Below are 19,108 nucleotides of genomic sequence, written 5' to 3'. Positions count from 1 at the left end.
TGGTTTGGATTCCATGTTAAACTGTAGATCCCTTTCCCTGGTAGATACTTGAGGTAGGTTAGGGACTAGCAGGTTGCTGAAGTGAATTCAGTGACCAGGCAATTGAAACATGCAGAATTATTATTACTATGATTATTATTATAATACCTGACTTGCATTTTAGTTGACGGATCCAGTATCATTACTGACACTAATACTGAGAAATGAAATCTTTTTCATTGGAATAGGGCACTAGTCCTCCTCTTCCATCATTTCAAGTAAGAATCATTTGATATTTTGGGCACTGATACATGTCCTGTTGATCACCCTCTATACTATCATCATCAGTGTCATAACTTGATGTTGCTTTCCTTCTGTGCTTGTGTAATAATGTTACATTGTGGGTGAGGTAAGGTGTCAGAACCTGTTTTGGCTCTTGTGTCTTCATAATTCAGATGTAAAACAGAAATGAGAGTGGAATTTTGCGTAAATGATTGCACAATCTCCTAAGTAGCATCCTGGGGATTTGCCGGGGTTTTTAAAATTCAGACTTATTTGATGCATTCATGCCATCTAGGAGCCAAGTAAATACAACATTTCACTATCTAGCAGGTGCTTATCCCAGTTGGTGAATGAACATAATGATTTTCTTTAGGAGGTCTGCAGTTTTCTTCAGGGGTGATATAATGCAGAAGATGAGCAGTCGATGTACAGAATGTAAAGAAAATTGGGTGGTAAAAATCATTTCTTGAATATTTGCTTAGTCTGGTCGGAAAGAAAGTATTGCAATGTTTCAGTGTAGGAGTGCAATTTGTGTTGTGCAAATGTGTCTTAACTTATTCAGTTATTGGTCCCTCTTCATCACCAATCTCTTGGTGACAGTGACACATTTTTGTTAGATGTGGCTTTATGCTGCCCTTCTTTTTCATTCTATAGTACAGTTGCATTGCACCCCTTGATACATGATTATATACATTCCATTTTTTGTAGTGTAATGGTTCTGTGGCAGAGTATAACCTATCGTTTGGTTTACTTTCTTTGAGATTTGTGAAAAAATGGCTTAAGTGTAGAAATGGAAGTTGTATTTAATGCCAAATCCTTAGGTGTCTTACATGATGTACACAGGTGACAATTCATTATCAGATGTAGAAAGTTTCTGAACAAATGTATAATAGTAACAAGTTTACCTAACCATTACTTGTAACCTCACAAAACATTACATTTGAGTAAAATCAGATTCTAATTGACTTGCGACTTTCTTTCCGGCCAATATTTTGGGCTGCATGTGATCCTTAGCAGATGTTTATGTGTGCTGTAGTAATGTGGAGTATTTTGGTCTAGCTGGTGCAACAGCAGAGACGCTTTATCCAACCTACTGGGAGCGTGGGTTCCTCATCCGCAGTCCCATGTCAGTCAAGAGACCACCATTTGTTGAGTGTCCATGCTGCAAGAAGACATTCAAAAACCCAGGATCCCTGTACCATCACATGAGCACCCACAGGGGGCAAACAAAATGCTTCATCTGTGGCAGAGTGTTCGGTCGTATACACACTTTGAAGATACATCTTGCCAAGGCACATAGTACTTTTCCAACAGGCTGGTCAGAAAGATCTAACAGTGACTGAAACATGCAATTTTTTCATGATGGAAGCTGAATTGAAACATTTGAAGTGGAGTATCTTTGCATGAAGAAACTTAGAAGTGTATGAATTATCCAAAATGTGACTCAGTTAACATGTAAAGGACTTGGAGAACTGTTACACATGTCTCAGTCATTGTGTTTACAATAGTCAGTTGGTGGAAATATTTGTACATCAAAGAACTGCAAACATGTTCCAGAAAATATTTACTGGTGTGTTAATTATTAACATTTCATTTGCACTTGTAGCTACATGTAAAAAAATTATAATCATAGAAAGAACTTTGGCAAGACAGTTTTATTGTTATTGTGTGAAATGTTTAAGAAACAATGTGCTTCCGTTTGAAACACCAATGATAAGATCCAATACACATCTAGTGTGCCTATGACTTGCTTCAACACTTCATTCCTGATAAAGATGAAACTCAGCAGATTTTTTCATAATTATTTACGTAAATTGCCTGTGTGGTAAGTATTCCCTCAATTATATGAATACCTCCGTTGGAATGTTTCTATTGCTACAAAAACATGTGATAGACAGCTAATATTTGTACTCGTAAATATAAGATAATCAATGCTTTAGTGACACCCAGTTTCATGGTTGAATATTTCTAATATTTTATTTGAATATACCAATTCATTGCTTTTCTTATTTGAACATTAGGGTAGAGCAAGTCACTGCTGTACACTGTGCAGAAAGTAACAAACAGTATGTGCACGTTATGTGGATTTGGTGCCCTCTGTCTTATGACAGTTTTTTTGTTGTCCATGGAGGTTAGATTGGTGGGCAAAAAATAATTATGTAATGGATGGAAAATTGTTGGTTATATTCTGAATAAAAGCACATTGTGATTGACATATGCAGTGATAGAGGACAGTATTGGTGGTATGCAGCCAACAATGTTTCACAAGGCTCTGCATGTAATCTGAAAAACAGGCAATGCAGTAGGCATATGGCACTCGAGAAAGAACTATGAGGACCATTTGGAAAGTAACCTCCTTTTGGCTGTACATACAGAAACTTCATAGAAAAAGATTCTTATGTAAATCTTGAAACCAGTTCTTTGCTATTTTTCAACATAGTCACCATTTAAATTTAAGCATTTTGTCATACCGTAATTTACGAATTCCTTCTTCATAAAGTTCTGCCGCCTTTGTGCATAGCCAATCTTTCAAGGCATTTTGATGTTCATCATCATCATTGATTTGCTGCCAAGTAAGGCACTTCTTCATGTGAGTGAAGAGTTGAAAAATGTTTGGTGTCAAGTCTGGGCTGTATGGGCCACGACCAAAATTGTTCCGTTTGAATTGCTTCAAAATCAGAAGGCCTATCGTTCCTGCCTTCATTATGAGTGTTTGCTCAACCATTATTAAAAAATGAGACCTATTGCCACACAACACTTTCACTCGCAACGTTTGGATCTTACACAATACTCAATACAGAATTATTGATTTAAAGTCTGCTCCTGAAACATTTTTTGTCAAAAGAACTCTCATTACTGCTTGCACATCAACTTTCATGGGATTTTTTTTATTACAGCTCATGTGTTTTGAGGTTATAACAAGTGAATTCATGAAAAAGACGAGGTTCATACTTTCACAGCTGGACACATACTGAATCAGACAACATACAGATGTGACAAAGGCAGCACTCCACGCACAATTACTATTACCATGCTAGAATGATGGTTACTTTCTTAGCTGCCCTCATGCAATTGGATGGCAGCTGACTCCTTTTACTCGACTCCCTGAAACGTCAATCACAAAGTAATTTTGATTGGAGCATATGTAGACGGATAATAAACTAAAGTTGAAGCTGGCAAAGAAACTAAGCTGAGCTTTCTTTATACTTCTTGTGGACACAAAATTTTATTTTTTGCTAATATTGCTTAAACAGAATACATGGATCAACTTGTCAATTGCTGGAACAGGAGCAACTATATCGTGGCTGATAGAGAAGCACATCTTTGACATTTTAAAAACGAGAAGCCTGAAGTCTGCCTCTTCATTTTTGCTTCTCTTAATCTTGATTCAGTTTTCTGCCTCAAGTATTGTAATATTGTTAACGTACTGTCAATCATGGATGTGGCGCTTAATTTTGTGATGTGATGCAGTTTTGTCATTATTGTGGTCTTCTGTCGAAGGAATGGTTTGATGCAGCTCTCTTTGGTAGTCTGTTCTGTGCAAGCCCCTTCATATATGTATAACTATTGCAATTTATATCCTTGGTCTCCTACAACTTTTACCCCCACACTTCCTTCCATTATAAATCCTCTCAGTCTTTCCCTTTATATATTTTCTCTCGAGTAAAGTTCGCGACAAATTTCTTTTTTAACCAATTTGATTCAGTACCTTTTCATCTGCTATTTGGTGTACTCATCTAATCTTCAGAAGTCTTCTGTAGCTGCATATTTCAATAACTTCTATTCTCTTCTTATCTGAATTGATTGTGGTTCATGTTTTACTTCTTACAAGGCTACACAGCATACAAATACCTTCAGAAAAATGTTCCTGATGCTTAAGTTTATATTTGATGTTAATAGATTTAACTTTTTCAGAAATGTTTTACTTGCTATTGCCAGTCTGCATTTTATATCCTGTCCACATTGTCCATCATCAGCTCTTGTTGGCCAACACCTCCAACCAGTTGCCCAAAACCTAGCCTCCCACAACAAACATACTGTCTGCTTCCTTCACTAACTTTCCACCATCCCCACACTTTTACCTCCCAGATCCCTACTTGTCACTGTTGATGCCACCTCACTATACACCAATATCCCTCATGCTCATTGCCTTGCCACTATCAAACATGACCTCTCCTGATGTCCCTCAGACTCCTGATCCACCAACTCATTCCTTATACATATTACCAATTATATCGTGACCCACAACAATTTTTCATTTGAAGGGAAGGTTTACAAACAAATCCACAGCACAGCTAAGGGCACGCACATGGTGCCCTCTTATGCCAACAGGTTCATTCGCAGTCTACAGGAAACCTTCATAGTTTTCCAAAACTTCCAACCCATAATCTTTTTCAAGTTCATTGATGATATCTTCATGATCTGGACTCAGGGCCAGGGCATCCTGTCCACATTCCTTCACATCCTCAACACCTTTTCCCCCATTCGTTTCACCTGGTCTTCATTTACCAAATGTGCCACTTTCCTGATCATGGACCTCCACCTTGCTAAAGGCTCCATCCCACCTCTTTTCACATTAAATCCACTAACCTACAACAGTACTTGCATTTCAACAGCTGCCATCCCTTTCACACCAAAAACTCCCTCCCATACAGCCTAGCCACCCATGGACGATGTATCCATAGTGATGAGAACTCCCTTTCCCAGTTTGCCAAAGGCCTTCATAGACAGGCAGTATCCCCCAAAACAAGTCCACAAACATACTTCCCACGCCATATTCTGACACACCCCCAATCTTCCCACAACCCCCAAGAACTAACCACAAAGCAGTGCCCCCGATCCTCCTCGTCACCCTCAATATCACCCTGGAGTGAAACAGTTGAACCATATCCTTCACCAGGGCTTTGATTACCCTTTCCCTGCTCTAAAATTAAGGACATCTTACCCAAGATCCTTTGCACCCCTCCTAATGTGTTGCTCCATTGTCCACCCAACCTACACAACATCCCTGTGTCTCTCCCACTCTCAGCCCCTTGCCACAGAGATCGTATCCCTGTGCATGAACAGCTCAGTTAATTCACCCAGGACCTCCTGCTCTAGTCTTTTCACAGGCTTACCCTACTCCATCAGGGGCTGCATCACAAGTGAAAGCAGCAATGTCATATAGCATCTGTGCTGCAAACACTGCACAGCCTTTTGTGTTGGTATGACTACCAGCCAGCTGTCCACCAGGATGAATGGGCACCACCAAACTGTTGTCAAGAACAAAGTTGACCACCTGACAGCACAATATACAGCTGAGCACAACATACTCAATTTCAGTGGCTACTTCACAGCCTGTGCCTTCTTGATCCTCCTCTCCCTCACCAACTTCTCTGAACTATGCAGATGGGAGTTATCCTCATAACACGTCCTCCGATCGTGTAATCGTCCTGGCCTCAATCTCAGGTAACCCGCTGTCCCCACACCTTCCACCCAACAGTTACCCTTCCTCCATCCTATAACCCCTCCCAATTCATGTCCTCATGTCACCTTCAGTATGTGCCACTTCCTAATGGCTGCTACAACTATACCTGCCACCCCTCCCTCCCACGTTGCTAGCCAGCAATTTGGCCTCCTTCCGAGCCACTAGCCACTCACCCGCCGGAACCTGTCCTTGCCTTCTGCTTCCCTCTTCCTTTGCCCACACCATATGACACCACCTCCACCACAACCAGCCCACCTGCTGCAAAGAAGCTTTGGCATTGTCAGTCCAGCTGGCACCGTATAGGCACGTGTATGCATTTTTGTGAGAGTGTATATGTGTCTGTGTACTGTAGATCATCAAGGAATAACTTCCAAAGCTAGCAAGTTTTCCTTCTTTTGTGTGTGCCTATCGAAAACTCAACACTTCTGCTTTTCTGTGAGTGGTCTCCTTCAATCCTAAAGTATTTATATTCTACAAGAACTTTGCTACAGCATTTGTATTGTCATCAGTTGTTTATCTTTGAATCGAATTCTGCCTTAAGTTAACCCAAAGTTATAACATCATAAGTGAGGGTTTTTTAATTTTCTTTCAATCAGACAACAGAAAAATTGCTTTTTACTGCCTGTATGACAGAAATTTCAGTTTCTAAGAAAAACTTGAGTGAAACATGTCTAGATAAAAATGAGAAAAATTATTGCTTATGGTGGAACCCTATCCAAAACATAAATTTATTTTTAAGCAAAAAGAACACAACAATGAGCTTCAACCTCAGGATGAATCATCAGTTGTTTTATTGCCCAAATACCAAAACTCATCCATGACTTTTGTTTTTGTTTCCTAATCTAAATCCCTCAGCATCACTTGTTTTAATTTGATTATACTCCATAACCCTACTTTACTTTTGTTGATGTTCATCTTATAATCTCTTTTGAAGACACTATCTATTCCATTAAACTGTTCGTCCAAATCTTTTGGAGTTCTCAACAGAATTAGACTGTCATTGGTAAACCTTATTTTTTTTTATTTCTTCTCCTTGAACTTTTAATTCCATTTCCAGATTTCTCTTTGGTTTCTTTTACTGCTTGCTCAGTGTACAGATTGAATAACATTGGGGATAGGCTGCTTCCTGTCTCAATCCCTTCTCAACTCTGGCTTCTCTTCATGTCCTTGGACTGTTATAACTGCTCTCTATTTCTGTACAAGTTGTAAATAATCATTCACTCCCTGTATTTTATCCCTGCTATCTTCAGAATTTCAGAGTGTATAGCACAGTCGACATTGCCAAAAGCTTTCTCTAAATCACAAATCCTATAAATTTGAGTTTGCCTTTCTACAACCTATCTTCTAGAATAAGTGTTCCTATATTTCCCGAAATTCAAACTGATCTTCGCTGAGATCAGCTTCTACCAGTTTTTCCTATCTTCTGTAAATAATTCATGTCAATATTTTGCAATCATGATTTATTAAACTGATATTTCAGTACTAATCACACATACCACCACCTACCTTGTTTGGAAATGGAATTACTACATTCTTTCGGGAGTCCCAGGGTATTTCACTTGTCTCATATATTTTGCACACCAGTTGGAATAATTTTCTGTCATGGCTGACTCTCCCAAGGACCTCAGTAATTCTCGGGGATGTCATCTATTCCAGGGGCCTTGTTTTCAGTAAGCCTTTCAGTGTTCTGTCTAAATTCCTCTCACAGTATATATCTCCCTTCTCACTTTCACCTACATCCTCTTCTCCTTTTATATAATTGTCCTCAAGTTTGTATTCTTTACATAGACACTTTCCATCCTTTGCTTAATAATGGCTTGCCATTAGAACTGATAATATTCATACAGTTCCTTCTCTTTTCTCCAAGATCTTGTAGGCAGTGTTATGTTTCCCCTGGTTATGCATGCTTCTACAGCTTGGCATTTGTCGTCTTAGCTTTTCCTGCTTAGTCATTTTGGACTTTCTGTCAATCTCATTTTTGAAAGTCTGTATTTTCTCTCATCTGCTTTATTTGCTGCATTTTTGTATTTTCTCGTTTTGTCAGCAACTTAAGTATCTCCTGTTTATCCAGGGAATTTGACTAGGCCTTGTCTATTTACCTATGTGATCCTCTGCTGTCATCCCTATTTCATATCTCACAGCTACCCATCTATTTTCTGTTTCATTCCTTTCCTCCATTTCAGTTTAGTGTTTTCTGATCCTCTCTCTGCAACTCTTAACATCCTCTGTTTCCTTCAATTTATCCAAGTCCCATCTCCTGAATTTTCTACATTTTTGCTAGTTTTCCAGTTTCAGTTTGCAATTCATAACCAGTAAATTATGGTCCAAGACTATACCTTCCCAAGGAAATGTCGTACAGTTTAAAATCTGGTTTCAAAAAATCTGAAATTAGTTCTAGAATGTATCCAAGGTTACCTGCTGAGGATTGTAATCAGCATATTCATTGTATTGAGTATGACTAGAAAGCCCGCCCGGCTAGCCGCACGTTCTAATGCACTGATTCCCGAGCAGGAAGGGGTGCCGGTTCCCGGCACAAATCCGCCCGGTGGGTTAGTGTCGAGGTCCGGTGTGCCGGTCAGCCTGTGGATGGTTTTTAAGGCAGTTTTCCATCTATCTCGGCATATGTGGACTTGTTCCCCGTGTTCTGCCTTAGTTAAACTATGTTGGCAATTGCTATGCCAACACTGTCTCCACATACACATACACCATAATTATTCTATTACGCAAATATCTGGGGCTGTACTCATCTGGTATGAAACGTTCCGGGGGAGGGGGGGGGGGGGGGCGTGTTGTTGTTGTCTCCACTGGGGTCCGAACCGCACAATAACCCTGGGTTCGGCGGTGTGGGGTGGGTGGACTGCTGTGGCCTGTTGTATTGTGAACCACTGAGTGCTATGGCGGGACGAAGCCTCTCCATCGTTTCTAGGTCCCCAGTTTAATATACACACACGTGAATAGAAATGTCAGATACCAATTGAAATTTGGTGTATTCAACTTATGCTATCATCAGTTATTTTATTAGTCACCAAGAAGCTTAACTTCAAATTATATTTTGGTATAACAGCTTTATTAATATCTGTGTGGAAGGTACTTACTCTTTAAGAAGAGAAAGTATTTCTAAATTTACGCAGTATGTTGCCAAACTGTCCATATTTAATACATGATGTTCATCCTGAGAACTTTATAGTACTTAGAACTTTTATTTAATCAGTATAGAGGATTTAATACCATCCTGTTTTACTGCTGTTGAGAGTGAAAGGGTATGAATTTCGTGCCATTTAAGATTTAGTTTAATGTGAATACACAGTAAGGCACCTTTTATTTCACTAAAACTATTTTTTGTTTAGCTGGCTTAATACAAAGAATAAAAAAATCATAGACTGGACTAGTTTGGTTACGATCACATGTGATATGTAGAGCAAATGTATGGTTACCTAATTCTAGTGTATACAGTAGCAAAGCAGTATGCTCCAACAATTTACTCTATGTTCAGAATTACAGTTTAGGTTCTATAGTCTGACAAGGTATAAAAAATTATAAAAATCACAAAGATTCTCTTGTGTGAGATTAAAACAGTTTAAATTGTACTTCTCAGCTGTGTCCTGTAGGGAAGAATAGCAAACACTGCCTAGAGATGCTTAGAAAAGTTGTTGTTATGCCTTTTAATTTCTTATCTTTTATAAAGTAAAGGGTTATGTGCTTCACCTTGGGTCTGTATTGTACCTAAAGATATTTCCTTTGTTTTCTGCCTCCACAGTCCTCAATGGGAGCAAATTAGGAAATATTGTGAAAATAGTGTAACACATAAGCAGTGACCATTCCTTGCAGTCAAATGCTGTGGACCTTATTTCTGGACTGTTCTATTTTTTATTTTTTATTTTTGTGTGAACTGATACTAACATAATAGCAAATATATTACATTACACATGTATAACAATTTATAAAAGCATTTTCAGCTTCCATTACATAAAACACTTAAGCATTCATGAGCTTTTTTTTAGTAGTAATCATTAGTGTAAGGAAAACAAAATATCAGTTCTATTCTTCGTGTCGGTAACATTACGCTAGTCAAATGCAGCCTACCTCCTTCACCATACTACTCACCATGATATGGGTTGTGCATAGTTGTCTCCATTATACTCTTTTCAGCTGAGCTGGAAAGAGGAGTAATTTTTGTATGCAGCTGAGCAGATTTCTGCATCCTGTATTGATATTCTGAATATGCAAACTTCAGAATATTGTCTGTTGGGACAGTTACTTTACCTGGTTATAGAGTATTGCAGTTTTTCGTATTCTTTATGGATGATATTAGTAGCTGTTAGAAGAACTTTATTTTGTGTGATGTTGTCAGTGAAGGTTGACTGGAATTTCTCAAGAAAAATCTTTTTAAGAATGGGTACACCTAACTGGGTCAATAAAAGAAGCTGGTAATTTTTAGTCTGGAGAAGTTCCTTTACAGTATATTTCAAACTGATGATGTTTTGAATATGTGGCATCGTGGTCAGATAGAGAAAAAAATTATAAAATCAACTATTATGCAGATATGCGTAATCCTTACTAGTCTTTTTACTGTTTCTCTGCCACCATACATGTGATATATTATGAAAAGAATAGTTGCTACTCACTATGTAGCAGAGATGCACAACAAAAAGACTCTCAGAAAATTGAACTTTTAGCCAACAAGGCCCTCATCGCAGATAGAACACACAGATAAACACACAAACGCATCTCACATTCAGATGACTGCAGTCTCTGGTTGCTGAGGCCACATTGCGAACAGCAGCACATGATGGGAGATGCTACTGGATGGTGGGGCTAAGGAGGAGATTAATCAGTTTACTGTACAGAACTGTATATACTATGTTTCCTCAAAATTTAGTGAAAGTCCATTTGCAGAGAACCAGTTAATAAATTTATAAAATAACACTATTTACACTTACCTCAGCTAATTCTTGTTTATTGAGTGTGGTTATTATACATGTATCATCAGCAGAAGGAACTAGCTTTGCACCTTCATGAACGTAGAGTGGCGAGTCATTAATGTGTATTAAGAACAATAAGGGACCAAAGACTGTACTCTTTGGGACACTGTTCTTGATATCTCCTTGGTTATAGGACTTGGCTGATTTTTGCAGACTACCTATGCTGTTCATTTTGACCTTCTACATTCTTCCAGTTAAATACGAATTAAACCATTTGTGCACTGACTCACTCATACCGCAATACTTAAGCTTATCCAGAAGAATTTCATGATTCACACAGTCAACAGCCTCTGAAAGGTCACAAAAAATCCCATGGGATGATGTTCGGATATTCAGAGCATTTAATATTTGACCATTGAAAGCATATATAGCATTTTCTGTATTTAACAAGTCACCTGGTGGCAGTACATTGCTGCACTTAATTCTGTGTGGGACTTGGAATGTTTCCTGCAATAATATGATGATTTTATGCTTTTAGTGTTTTCCTAAATTGTTGATATGAATCTTATGTTAATATCTACAAATAGCATGTGGTCTTCATCTTGCTACATCAGTTCTGTTATAAACAGTGGCAATAATAATAGTTTTAGTACCAAACTTTTATTCTTCATCAGTGCAAATAATTTTCTGTTTTCCTTTCTTCCTCCTCTTTCTTTGAATGTGCTACAGATACACACAAACAGTTTGGATAGATTGTTAATTGTCTTTGAGTACAAACAGATTTGCTTACTTATTAAAAGAAGAAAAAGAAATAGTGATTTCTAGTTGTAATTGATGACATGTCTAATGGATGACACTAATTCATGCTCATCAACTTGCTCCTATGAGCAATCCAAAGCATAAGGTAGCCATTGTTTTATGAAGAATCAGTGTTATAGATCGTAGATTTATCATTTGTCTGTAGTCCCCAAAACCGTTATTTTTAACATTTAATGATGTAACCATAGTTTTGCAATAAGATAATTATCGTTCAGCAGTAGTGTCAACTAAAATTCAAGATGTTACCCAATCTTTGAATGTTTTGAATTGCCAATATGTATATTTGTGACTTGAACTCATGCTGAACTGCAACATCCTGAATCTTGTAACACCCTACAAGGGGATATAGTGTGAGAGCAGCCTTCTGAAACTCATAACATGTTTGAAACAGTATCAACATTATTATTAACATGATACTCTGTCAGTTTTGTGGAATTTGCTCCCTCAGACTCCAGTATTTTGTAATGTTCTTTGCTAGTATAGTGTAACAAACAATAGTAATTGCAATGTCTAGGATGGTATAATCATCATCATCATGAGTGTTCTGCCAAAAGGCAGGTTTTCACATGGTATTTCTCCAGGCTGTCCGGTCTTCTGCCATCCTCTTCAGGTCTGCATAATTTCCTCTTCTCTTTATGTTGTCTATCGTCTTGTATCTCCTTCTTCCTCTCAGTCTTCACCCACAAATCAGTCCTTCCAAAGCATCTGCAAGCAAGCACTCCCTTCTCAATGAATGTCCCAACCAGTTCTTTTTCCTTTCTCTTACAACCTTCAGCAGACATCTTCTCTCACCAACCCTTTCCAATACTCTTTCATTACTCGCTCTTTCCATCCAGCTTATTCTCTCCATTCTCCTCCACATCCGCATCTCAAATGCTTCTAACCTTTTTTCATCCTCTCGTCTCAGCGTCCATGCTTCTGCCCCATATAGTGCCGCACTCGAGACAAAACATTTGCCAAGCCTTTTCTTAGTTCTTTATTTAATTTGCCACATAAGGGTCTCCTCTTTCTGTTGAATGTGATAGGATGGTCTAGAGCCAATCATATGCAGACCCTGTTGTTGTTGTTGTTGTTGTGGTCTTCAGTCCTGAGACTGGTTTGATGCAGCTCTCCATGCTACTCTATCCTGTGCAAGCTTCTTCATCTCCCAGTACCCACTGCAACCTACATCCTTCTGAATCTGCTTAGTGTATTGATCTCTTGGTCTCCCTCTACGATTTTTACCCTCCACACTGCCCTCCAATGCTAAATTTGCGATCCCTCGATGCGTCAAAACATGTCCTACCAACCGATCCCTTCTTCTAGTCAAGTTGTGCCACAAACTTCTCTTCTCCCCAATCCTATTCAATACCTCCTCATTAGTTACGTGATCTACCCACCTTATCTTCAGCATTCTTCTGTAGCACCACATTTCGAAAGCTTCTATTCTCTTCCTGTCCAAACTGGTTATCGTCCATGTTTCACTTCCATACATGGCTACACTCCATACAAATACTTTCAGAAACGACTTCCTGACACTTAAGTCTATACTCGATGTTAACAAATTTCTCTTCTTCAGAAATGATTTCCTTGCCATTGCCAGTCTACATTTTATATCCTCTCTACTTTGACCATCATCAGTTATTTTACTCCCTAAATAGCAAAACTCCTTTACTACTTTAAGTGTCTCATTTCCTAATCTAATCCCCTCAGCATCACCCGATTTAATTTGACTACATTCCATTATCGTCGTTTTGCTTTTGTTGATGTTCATCTTATATCCTCCTTTCAAGACACTGTCCATTCCGTTCAACTGCTCTTCCAAGTCCTTTGCTGTCTCTGACAGAATTACAATGTCATCGGCGAACCGCAAATTTTTTACTTCTTCTCCATGAATTTTAATACCTACTCCGAATTTTTCTTTTGTTTCCTTTACTGCTTGCTCAATATACAGATTGAATAACATCGGGCAGAGGCTACAACCCTGTCTCACTCCTTTCCCAACCACTGCTTCCCTTTCATGCCCCTCGACTCTTATAACTGCCATCTGGTTTCTGTACAAATTGTAAATAGCCTTTCGCTCCCTGTATTTCACCCCTGCCACCTTCAGAATTTGAAAGAGAGTATTCCAGTTAACGTTGTCAAAAGCTTTCTCTAAGTCTACAAATGCTAGAAATGTAGGTTTGCCTTTTCTTAATCTTTCTTCTAAGATAAGTCGTAATGTTAGTATTGCCTCACGTGTTCCAACATTTCTACGGAATCCAAACTGATCTTTCCCGAGGTCGGCTTCTACCAGTTTTTCCATTCGCCTGTGACTTATTAAACTGATAGTTCGGTAATTTTCACATCTGTCAACACCTGCTTTCTTTGGGATTGGAATTATTATATTCTTCTTGAAGTCTGAGGGTATTTCGCCTGTCTCATACATCTTGCTCACCAGATGGTAGAGTTTTGTCTTGACTGGCTCTCACAAGGCCATCAGTAGTTCTAATGGAATGTTGTCTACTCCCGGGGCCTTGTTTCGACTCAGGTCTTTCAGTGCTCTGTCAAACTCTTCACGCAGTATCTTATCTCCCATTTCATCTTCATCTACATCCTCTTCCATTTCCATAATATTGTCCTCAAGTACATCGCCCTTGTATAAACCCTCTATATACTCCTTCCACCTTTCTGCCTTCCCTTCTTTGCTTAGATCTGGTTGCCATCTGAGCTCTTGATATTCATACAAGTGGTTCTCTTCTCTGCAAAGGTCTCTTTAATTTTCCTGTAGGCAGTATCTATCTTACCCCTAGTGAGACAAGCCTCTACATCCTTACATTTGTCCTCTAGCCATCCCTGCTTAGCCATTTTGCACTTCCTGTCGATCTCATTTTTGAGACGTTTGTATTCCTTTTTGCCTGCTTGATTTACTGCATTTTTATATTTTCTCCTTTCATCAATTAAATTCAGTATTTCTTCTGTTACCCAAGGATTTCTATTAGCCCTCGTCTTTTTACCTACTTGATCCTCTGCTGCCTTCACTACTTCATCCCTCAGAGCTACCCATTTTTCTTCTACTGTATTTCTTTCCCCCATTCCTGTCAATTGTTCCCTTATGCTCTCCCTGAAACTCTCTACAACCTCTGGTTCTTTCAGTTTATCCAGGTCCCATCTCCTTAAATTCCCATCTTTTTGCAGTTTCTTCAGTTTCAATCTGCAGTTCATAACCAATAGATTGTGGTCAGAATCCACATCTGCCCTTGGAAATGTCTTACAATTTAAAACCTGCTTCCTAAATCTCTGTCTTACCATTATATAATCTATCTGATACCTTTTAGTATCTCCAGGATTCTTCCAGGTATACAACCTTCTTTCATGATTCCTGAACCAAGTGTTAGCTATGATTAAGTTATGCTCTGTGCAAAATTCTACATGGCGGCTTCCTCTTTCATTTCTTCCCCCCAATCCATATTCACCTACTATGTTTCCCTCTCTCCCTTTTCCTACTGACGAATTCCAGTCACCCATGACTATTAAATTTTCGTCTCCCTTCACTACCTGAATAATTTCTTTTATCTCGTCATACATTTCATCAATTTCTTCATCATCTGCAGAGCTAGTTGGCATATAAACTTGTACTACTGTAGTAGGCATGGGCTTTGTGTCTATCTTGGCCACAATAATGCGTTCACTATGCTGTTTGTAGTAGCTAACCCGCACTCCTATTTTTTTATTCATTATTAAACCTACTCCTGCATTACCCCTATTTGATTTTGTATTTATAACCCTGTAATCACCTGACCAAAAGTCTTGTTCATCCTGCCACCGAACTTCACTAATTCTCACTATATCTAACTTTAACCTATCCATTTCCCTTTTTAAATTTTCTAACCTACCTGCCCGATTAAGGGATCTGACATTCCACGCTCTGATACGTAGAATGCCAGTTTTCTTTCTTCAGACCCCAGAAGCAGTAATAATACCAGGAAAAAGACTGCAGAACTGAGATCAACAGAATTTTTTTTAGCAACCAAGATATCCACTGCTGTAGCTCATGGCATTTAAGACTGTGTGAAGGAAGTATCTCCCAGCTCTCATTCGTTAGCTTTATAGTATGCTCAGCTTCCACCCTCATCCTGATCCATTTTGAGCTTGTATTCAATCTGTAATGACCTCGCAGTCAATGGGATGTTAAAACCCAGTCCTCATTCTATGTTGAATTGGACAGGGATGAACGAAGAAATCATCTTTTGTTCTTTTCAAAATCTGAATGGCAGAATAAGAATTTGAACCCACTTCTCCTCAATAAGAGTAAGCACTTTAACCATTGTACAACCTCACTTCACTTTTTTTTTTGGTGTGTGTGTGTGGGTGGGGGGTCAGCCATGCAAATGTTACTGATAGCATGAGAAGCAATATGATTTCCATTTTTAAAGACAGACACTATTCTGATTGACATTGATATTGATGTGTAAGGAATTTGCTGTACGGATTTAGGTTGAGCTATAACTATAACATGTCTTCCTTAAAATTTGATGATTTGACTTGGCTCGACCTGCTTCTTTTCAATGACCTGTGTCATCTGCCTTGACACTGATTGCTGTATGTGTATCTTCTTTGTGTTTCTATTCACAATGAAACAATGTCATTAAACTTTTATTTCCACAGTTACCCACATTTTTCACCTAAGATGTTTTGTGTATCTATAAACCATCATTTCTGTATTGTACACTCATGCCTCAGTAGTCTGCCACACAAAAAGTTTAATCATATTGGTTTGGGAACAATCCTGCATTGAAGAGTTCCTGCAGCCAAGCAGAACAGCCAAAGCTGCACAGCTCTGTCCTTCCCAACCCCCACAAAACTACCTTTTTGGAGATTTTTCTATTTGAATTTAGCAGATTTTATAATTTTGTAAGTAGGTTTATCAAAAATGAAGAATTTTTGCAAAAATATAACGTGAATGAACGACATTAATGAAAGATATTGTAAGCAATAATTTTTGACCACATAGCATATTTGCCTCGGCACCTGCTGTTTGTTCTTTAAGATCCTACATTACCGTAGTAAAGAAGCAGCAAGAGCTCAGTTGTTTAACACCGAGTGAACTGTGCAGGTGCAGGGTTGCCACAAATTCTGGAAATCAGGGAATTTCAAACGTGTCAGGGGGAAAAAAACACTGAAAATTTTCCATTTGCCTCAGTAGGTGAAATGGTTTGTTTACTGAGGTGTCATGCGTCGTCATTGGCTGGACACAGCTGATTATGTGCGCTGCTTCCCTAATCCCTCATTCCTACTGCTTCTCCCCTTCCTACCACTCCCCTCCATTTGCAGTGAGGGCTGCCACCACTTCTTGCCATTTGCCTAGCAACTTCCGACGAGAAACAGGGAGGCGTGAAGAGTTGTATGTTTGGATCTGATTCTCAAAGACTGTACGCACAGCGACCAGAGTTGGCGGTCATGTGTGCATGAGTTGTGCCTGACTGATTATGTGAAAGTATGTGTTCTCTTATTTTCTGGCAAAGGCTGTGACTGAAAATTTAGTTGTGAGAGTGTGATTGTCTTTTCTACGTGCCTGTCTGGGGCTCAGCAATCATCTCCACGGAGAGTTGCTACCTACTCTCATCAATATTGATTCTCAGAATATTTGCACAAATTATCTGTTGCATAGATTGATCACCGCAGTCTCATTTCATCAACATGCTGTCTCTGACTCATGATTTAGCTAGCCACACGAGGGGACTTCCATGACGGACCAAAACCCCAGGTCATTTCTGTGGGTATCTCTAATGGATCGGGCCTGCCAATCTGAAGCCTATCATTTCCCACTAATGTGTAGGCCCTGCTGTCATATCTAATCTTACCGATCAGCCCGTGGCATTTTATTTATTCTAGCACATTTTGGCAACACAGCACCCAGTCCACGAGCAGAGAAAATCTCCAACCCAGCCAGAAATCAAACCCGGACCCGCTGCATGGTAGGAAAACACATTACCATTCAGCTAAGCGGAAGGACACACAATACCACTAAAATAATAAACATAACACAGTGAGTGATAACTGCCAATAACGGTTAGTAGAACCAAAATTTTATTGGTGGTCACCTAAAGTGTTGGTTTACACAACTCTTTCCCGCCTTATACACTTCTTCCAAGAGACCTACTTTTCTCTGAGGTCATTTCTGAAATCAGTGAAGGTATTTTAAATCTGTCTTGCGATTCCAAGGAAATGCTCATTTTTGTCACCAAATGTATTTCGTTTTATTGAAATAAAATAACATCAGTGGTCTTAATGAAACACACATACAGTTTGGCTTGCTTTCTCCATCTAAATGCAGTTCGTTACATAAGATGTTAGTACTTAAAAATTTTGCTCACCCATTTATAAATACAGAAGTCCCTACTTTTTTTGTCAACTTATGTGTTTAGTCATCCTTGCAAAATTTGTTAGGGGAAAATGCTAAAACATGTCTGGAAATCAGGAAAATATCACTTGGGGAAACTTGTGGTGACCCTGAGGTGGTAGCTATGTGAACCAAGCACACTATTGCCACATAAACCTTATTAGTGATACACATTTGTTCAGTAGTAGTCATTTCTTTGTAATGTTGCTTGGACAAAATGATACTCTGACAACAGCATGTGTTTACAGTTGCTGGCTGATTGAAAGGCTTCTTCTAGGAGGTGGAAGATAGTAACACGAGGGCTAAGAGAATTAACACACATCTACTGATTACTTCTTAAACAGTCTTTCTATCCCGTGTTTCGTGCCCCCTCTTTGTCTGACCTGTTTGGTATCACCAGCACCACATAAAACAGCCACTACTTTGGGAGGGAGAGAGTTTTGTTGTATTTCACCTAGGATATCCCATTATTACAGTAACTCATTTATAGTCCTCATTTAATTATTTGTGTGAGAATTACAACTGCAGCTCTTCCAGTAGAAGACCAACAGGCACAGACATGTTGCTGTCAAGACTGAACTGTGCTACAGTAGCATGAGTGAGCGATATAAGAAGTATTTCAGAACTCTGTGGGTGGAAGATGGCTGTTGAACACATATTTGAGTTCTTTCATATGTTCAGCAAAAGTGTTTGGATGTAGCTGCCTTACTGTTCTTCTCTTGCCTTTTCTTTCGTATTTTCTGGGCATAAGGCCATTCATTTTTGCTAGGAGTCAGAATTGAGTTTTATCAATAATTGTTCCCATTTTGTGAACATCAACCAGAGCAACTTGTAAATCTTATTTACTTTAACATTTTCCTCACATTGTAGCTGCTCACATTAATGACTTTCTCTTGGTACTCGAAACTTGTCTGTGGTGTTGTCTATAATACTCATCTACTTTAGTGGTATACTCCTTGCAAACTCATTATTACCTACCAACTGTGTTGCCTGTACTTTCTTTACAATCTGTTAAAGCAAGAATTGAAGTGGTAGTCACTTTCTGTCTGTTGGTTTTAATATGCTCCCCATGTTGTGGGTGGACCTGTGTGTGAACTGTGGCCTGTTGGTTTTCAGTAGAGTTTCTACTTTTACTCCAATAAACTTTGTTAATGGGAAGCTGTACTGTAATTGAAACATGAGAAGACATTGACCTGTAGCTTGACAGAAGGTCAGGAGGGAGGGGTGTGGTGGAGGGGGGACAGATAGCTGAAGAAAATTAATAATAGTGACAAGAGA

At 38.9% G+C, this 19,108-nt stretch overlaps 1 protein-coding gene across 11 annotated transcripts in view; it reads left to right on the top strand.

Moving 5' to 3' along the window:
• Positions 1-19,108, top strand: part of LOC126458388 (protein bric-a-brac 2-like) — a 419,174-nt gene that overhangs the window by 169,723 nt on the left and 230,343 nt on the right. Inside the window, exon 6 of one of the 11 annotated variants that reach the window (XM_050095380.1) lies at positions 1,321-1,887. The exons of the other annotated variants lie outside the window; for them this stretch is intronic. Within the exon in view, the coding sequence (XP_049951337.1) occupies positions 1,321-1,604 (284 nt within the window). The 3' untranslated portion in view covers positions 1,605-1,887. Of the gene's footprint in view, positions 1-1,320; positions 1,888-19,108 lie in introns of those variants that run through there. 11 annotated transcript variants of the gene reach the window in all.

Source organism: Schistocerca serialis, chromosome 2 (genome assembly GCF_023864345.2).
Source record: "Schistocerca serialis cubense isolate TAMUIC-IGC-003099 chromosome 2, iqSchSeri2.2, whole genome shotgun sequence".
Lineage (NCBI taxonomy): Eukaryota > Metazoa > Arthropoda > Insecta > Orthoptera > Acrididae > Schistocerca > Schistocerca serialis.
Note: the sequence above shows the minus strand (reverse complement) of the source record. Positions and strands in the feature narration are given on the sequence as shown.